Source organism: Mya arenaria, chromosome 4, assembly GCF_026914265.1.
Source record: "Mya arenaria isolate MELC-2E11 chromosome 4, ASM2691426v1".
Lineage (NCBI taxonomy): Eukaryota > Metazoa > Mollusca > Bivalvia > Myida > Myidae > Mya > Mya arenaria.
Window position 1 is genome coordinate 13,130,386 of NC_069125.1, and position 6,762 is coordinate 13,137,147.

Sequence of the window (6,762 nt, forward strand, 5' to 3'; positions counted from 1 at the left end):
GATTCATCCCATGCTTAAAAACAAACCAAATAATCCTTTGTACTTGCCTGAAAACATGAAAAAAAACGTTTAATCAAATTTTCACTTTCGTTTTTCTTTTAGAAAAACCATGTTTTCAGTGAACTCTGACTGGTTTCCAGAATATTTCATCATCTAATTAACTATAAATAGCCACATGGTTCTCCGCAAATGTTGATATATGTGTTTTTAAGGGTGTATAAAATCGGTACCAGTATTGGGTCGCCTTCCGTGAAAAATTAATATTCATGAGATTCATAAGGGGAGATTACTACAATTGACTTGGCATCGCTAATCCCAGTTCCGTGCTGATTGTTGACATTCGTTTTTTCGACAGAAAATCTTCTCTTACGCGTATAATTCACTTATAATCCATGTTTTACTGTAATGACTCAAATTGTTAGATGTATCGTAATCAACTGTCAGTGTGCACTTTTAGTGTTTTCTTATTTTAAACGTATATTCATGAGAAAACATCACCCAGTTCCGAACTATTAAACGACGATGTAGAAATTCCATTATTGACCTATGAATAGCGGGGAAATACCTTCTGGTTCTAAAAATAGCAACATCCGGATATATGTAGTGCTCTAAACATTGATTCCTGATTGGACAATTTCCTCCACTATTATAAAAAACATTATTTCTTATAATTCCATCAGCTGTTATTCACATGTAACATAAAAACATAATGATTGAAATGATTATGTCAATCAAGTACCATGGCGGTATTCAATAGATATGCTACCTAAAGCTGCACTCTCACAGATTAAACGTTTTGACAACTTTTTCATTTGTTGTCTTGGAACGAGCCAAGTTTTGCAAAAGTCCATGGAAACCAGTAAGACTGCTGATAAAAATAAGATCGCAGATTTTTATATTCAAGTTCAAAAATTGATGTTTAATGCATTTTTCTTAAACCGTTAGTAACGGTTTAAGCCATAGGACATTAATTTTCGAACGCAAATATGAAAATCTGCGGTCTGATCCTTTGTCAGCAAATTTTTACCATTGGTTTGCTTATAATTAAGCAAAAAATTGCGCTTTCCAAGACAAAAAAAATATAAAAAAGTTGTAAAAATGGTAAATCTGTGAGAGTGCAGCTTTAAGTCAATTGTATGGTCATGCATCATTGACTTCATTTATTCGATTGGTCAATTATTGATAACAAGTTACCCGATTAGCTACATCGTTTTGAGATCCTGTTAAACAAATATTGAATACCAGCCATGGTCAACAAAATAAACTCAGAAATAACGCTCAGAATAAATGAGCTATTTTACAATTAATGCAATTGATGTGTTAACACCAACATATGTCAAATGATGCAATCTCAATTCATGTTCGTAATCCACACCATGCCAGTTGAAGGCATTTCATTCATGTTTGCCTTAATGGTAGTGTCCTTGGTGTGTATATACACTCTGCTTACAATTGAACACCTTCACAGAATCAGTCAAGTATATATCAATTGTTTACGCACTCACGACACTTTTTCCACATCCGGTAGCTGGCTCTGTGTTGGAGCCTCAGTCGCCACGTTCGGGTTCCGGCGCGTGTTCGCCTGGATTTTGTCAACCAATTGTCTCCATGTTAATATCGGCTGTCTTACCAAGTTGGTATTTGCCTGAAAGCTCAGGTTTTGAAAGGTGCCATGGTCCGATGACATGGGGGCCATGGAGCCGCGCCGCTTGGTGAACGTTTCCGGCTCTAGATCCGGCACGGGGTTTTCGCTCTCCGATGGCACGAATTCAGGTTTGTACATGTCGAAATCCTCGGCACCTGCGTGCCGGAAGCCGTAGTATAGGTGGAAATTCCCGGCGATGATCGGAACCACCATACCGATAATGAGAAGTCCGGTGACGGCGCAAAAGCCACCGACGATACAGCCGACAGTGCCCTTGGGCACAGTGTCCCCGTAACCGACCGTAGTGAGTGTTATAAGCGCCCACCAGAGGCCCGTAAATATACTTCCGATGTTCATTCCTTCTTCATATTGTTCAGCACAATATATTAAACTAGAAAATATTATTAATGCTAAAACAATGAATACAAGCAGTAGTAGTAGTTCCCCGAAACTTGCTTTAAACGCCAACAACAGAACGCGAAACCCGCGATAGTGACGTGAGAGTCGGAATATCCGGAAGACGCGCATCACAAGCAGCGCATCCAAAAAGACGAGCAACGTGGCCTGTCTGTAGCCCGTCTGCCAGTAGAATGGTAGAGATACGTCAATGATGAGACGGGTCCATGCGGGAACTAGATACATGACGTCAAGCAGCGTGTACCAACTCTTAATCCGCTCCCGGAGGGACGGACACACAAACAGCCGGAATATGAACTCAAGCGTGAAAAATACCAAACAAAAAATGTCCATGAGCACGAGGTATTCAGGTGGATCGGTGGTGAGCAGGAGCTTAATGGTGGTCCCTTCCAATCCTTCAGTGAAGTTAAAGGTCGGCGTGGCCTCAACGCCGTCCCGGATAAGCACGTGTTTTTTGAGCGGCACACGAAGGCCTGGGAGCGTGGATATAAACAGACTCACAATTGTCAAGATGATCAGACCGTAATAGAACACCGCGAATATCTGGAAAAAAAACAGAAAAAAATATTCGGTTGTGGAAATCGTAAAATAAGCATTAAAAACATGAACATTTTATAACTCATCATATTTTAATTTTATAGTAGAAAAGACAAAAGTTAAGCACTTCGGAATTCACTTCGTTAGATCTATAAATCTGTTGACATTATTTTAGTTATTTCTTAAATTATAAAAGAACACACAACGATGTTACATATGCAGAAAAACGTAAGAGGGACAGACGGAAAACTCTACGCCTTCGACAAATGCTTAATTATGTAAATGAAAGGTCAAACAGAGAATATTTGGTAAAGATATTGATATATATGTCCCAGTATCGTCGAGAAATTCAACATGTAGATAGTAATACGAACGTAATTACGGACGGACGGACAAATTGAAAAATACAATTATCCACAGCTAATTGTATAAATCTTGGTTAAGTGGTTAAGTAATATTTCGGTTATTTCCTCATTTAAATTATTTGATTGGTAATTAAATGTTGACCAATCAATGAACTTTTCGGCTAACTTTGACCACACCAACGAATGAACAACTTTTATACAAATGGCTGCCGTCCGTCTTAATGCTCTGTTGCGGATCCGTGGTCTAGTGGTAACACACTTGACTGTCAATCAAGGGATTGCAGGTTCAACGCCCCGCCGTCTTCCGGGAGGAACGTTCAGTGGGAGTCCCGTGTGACAGTGCTATACACTGGTGCATGTTTAAGAACCAGGGTAGAACTATTGTTACATTCTGTATGTGCACTATGCTCCGAAAAAACTAAAATGACTAACAATCTTATCGGAGCACTCGCCGAATGGGCAAGGCCCGAGTGCGAGTATAAATAACCTTACACACCACCACAGTCTTAATTTTTCAAGTCGATGTGATTACCTTTGCCGTGAAGGAAGACTCATGGTTGTCAATGAACACCCAGGCCATACGTCGGAACTCCGTCAGACTGAAACATGAAAATACTGAAATTCATAATTTCGTGACATAATTAATAAAATTATTGTTATATAAATAAGCATACACATCGCTGGCACCGTATTTTCAAACTCAAATCATTTTTTTAGAAAATCAAAAAAATCTTATAATTCCAAACTAAAAATTATAATACCAAAAATGTGAAAAAATCTTGAAAAATATTTTTTTTATATAAATATTTATTTATATTTATTTATTTTTCAATATTGTTTTCACTTTTAACACCATTCTCCAATGATGACAATAACCGTCTTATATAAAGCCTAATGAAAAAAGCCTATCTTCCCTACCTATTTTTAAAAAGAATGTAACCCTAACCAAACCATTTTTTGGCCTAGATATACATTTCATATTCAAGTATTTGGTGTTATCATCATTGTCGTAACTATAGTATTAAAACGTTACAAAATGACAATTTCCGATGTGTGTAAGATATAAAGAAACATTCAGAGATAAAAGAAATATTTAATTGAAATCAGTGACATTTATATTTAGGAATTTTGTCGCTGGTTTCTCGTTCTCGGTAGCGTCCAGTGGCTGTAACAATAAAATCTTTTCTGCCGCTCTCAGACACTTTTGAGATAGAATATTTACATGTTGTTTTTTATAATTCCATGAAAATGGAATTTTCAACAAGACTTACGCTCTTAAAGGGACTAGACACCAGATAATATAACTGCAATAAAAAAGAGAAAACTATCAAAAACTTACATAGAATTGATATCGTTGTGTACGACGCATTTAAAACAGTGAATTATTGGAATAACTGTTGGATGCACAGAGGGCAGAAACAAATTATTTTCTTATATTCTATATATATATATACATATAGGCTTAAATAAACAAAAATAATTTGGTTCTGGCCCCTGTGGTTGGATGCAGAGACTACTATTGTCATCGCTTACGACACAACACATGTATCTTTCGAAGTTTTTGCGTATTTTTCCAAAATGATTTTTTCTGGGATTGTCTACTACATTAATCCCATAAACTGGGAAACCATTTACACTATTTTCAAACGAATGAACTCAGCTGAGAAAGCAACAAAATATTATTTTGATAATGTAAAATGATGTATTATCGGCCTTTTACTATTTCGTATTGACAATTCTAGTCTTGTTTTGTTGGCATACTGTATTTGCCGATATTGGAACCGTCTGGTGTCTAGTCCCTTTAATAGAGTGAGAGGTAAATGCTCACCGTGACGGTTTTGATAAGACTATGGCTGAGTTGGTTGGCACACTGTACGTCGGTAGACTGTAAAACTCGTCCTTTATCAACTCGTACGTCGTAAAATCGTCTAACTCGTCAAAGTAAAACTTCCGGCAGCATTCGGATATGCATCCTGCCCCGAGCTCCCAGAATTTCAGTTCATCTCGAATTTGCAGCGCACAAATAGTTCTCGGAATATGCATGCTTCCGGTGCGGAAGTAGTCAAGAATGTACTCAAAAACAAACGGGTTCCGGTCGAAGAAGTACTCGTTCAGTTCCCCATTGTAATATTCACTATTTTCATCCAATGTCGAAAGTTTCGTTCCTGGAACGTTTCTTAACGTTGTTTTCCGAGTTTTAAAAATCCGACCACCAATATTTAAAATTACATGTTCAGCGTCGTCTGCAAAGCTTTTCCGTGTGTTTCTGTTAAAATACTCTTCCGCTCGCTTTGCCCGTTTTTGTTCAAATATTTTCTCGGATTTTTCGTTTTGGAATAAGCCTGGTCTCGTCGGAACTGATAGATACGCCATTTCGTCTTTCATGTGGCATTCGCAATAACATCATTGATTTTTACTGCCTATAACGATTTTACAAAATGTTGACGCCATCTTGTTTCCGGTTAACGTCACTTTAAATGTTGTGACGTCACGCTTGAACAAACGCGGGAACGTTTATGACGTCTTGTTTGCAGTGCGCTACCATAAGAGAAACTAACGTTGTTGTTGTTGTGTGTTTTATTTTTTGTATCGGATTAGTCCACTGACGAAACGATTTCAAGTTTTGTATAAAAAAAATGATAATCATTTATATAAGTTCCAACTTTTCAATATAGTGTATGTATTCGTCAGGGAAACACATAATTCCATTTCATGTGAAAAATAATAATCTGAAACACTCACTTAATTTATTTCAGAGAAAAAGTAAATTATTCATCAGTACTTGACGCTTTTTAATATAATTTATGAAATATAGTTATCCCAAAAGATACCGTGGTGTGAGCAGATTTTTTTATCCCGGGAGGCGTGGGGAGGTGGCGTAAATGGGTCCCCTTCAAAAATGGCGTTAAATTGTGCAGTCATAATTGTTTATCATCGTAATATCTATTTTCATGAGATTAAAAACGCTATTATCTTTAATAAAAATAACTTACTTAAAAACATGGTCAGCACTTTTTATATTCCCATATGCTGCACGAAAACTCTTTCTTTTCAGAACAGTGTAAGTCATATCCTATTGCTATTATGTACTTCCGGAAACCTTTGAAAACAAAGTAGTGTCGTATGAAAGTTATGACAATGATAACTCATTCAATATGACTGGATGTTTGTTTACATGTTCAGATGCCCGCTGCAATTGGATCTTACTTTTGAAAATGATTTTCCGATGAGTGTTATTGCGAAACACAATAAAACACTTACAACGTTGGATAACATGGGGTCGGACCTTAATGAAGAGGTTCCGATATTAACACCCATAATTAATTTATTGGTGCACCTTAAGAAATCACCTGTAAATTATTCCGGCTGGTGCGTTCATAAATATGGATGTATACTTATACACACATTTACAATATGCCCAACCGGTCACTGTACTGGGGACATCGCCCAGGGGCGGTTCAAAAAGATTGATGTCATTTTTTTTTTTGGGGGGGGGGAGGGCACCATTCCGGCCTAACCTAAATAACAAAAACCCCTGCCGACACTTAACACATACTGCATTTCGTTTCTGGGGGAGTGGCGCAAGTAAAAAAGGACACGCCCCTAAGTAACGCCCCCTCTAACGTCGAATACTATAGATTCTAGAGCCGCCCCTGGAAATAAATTGTGGTAAATCATTACGAGTGTTTAAAAGCTAAGCCTCCTGGCGGATGGTTGGCTTCAACAAATCACCAAGTGATAGTGATCCAATATTGTGTCTTTGTGGGCGAGAAGTTTTGATTTCAGTTTTCTAAAAAA

At 37.5% G+C, this 6,762-nt stretch overlaps 1 protein-coding gene across 1 annotated transcript; it reads right to left on the reverse strand.

The window, feature by feature from the left end:
- Nucleotides 1–647: 647 nt before the first annotated feature.
- On the reverse strand, nt 648–5,981 carry LOC128231282 (potassium voltage-gated channel subfamily C member 3-like). Its single transcript, XM_052943905.1, has 3 exons — nt 4,793–5,981; nt 3,497–3,563; nt 648–2,605 (listed from the first exon to the last, which is right to left on the reverse strand). Exons 1-3 carry the CDS (start codon nt 5,347–5,349, stop codon nt 1,502–1,504), a joined length of 1,728 nt encoding a protein of 575 aa, XP_052799865.1. The 5' UTR covers nt 5,350–5,981; the 3' UTR covers nt 648–1,501.
- Between the last annotated feature and the right edge of the window lie 781 nt (nt 5,982–6,762).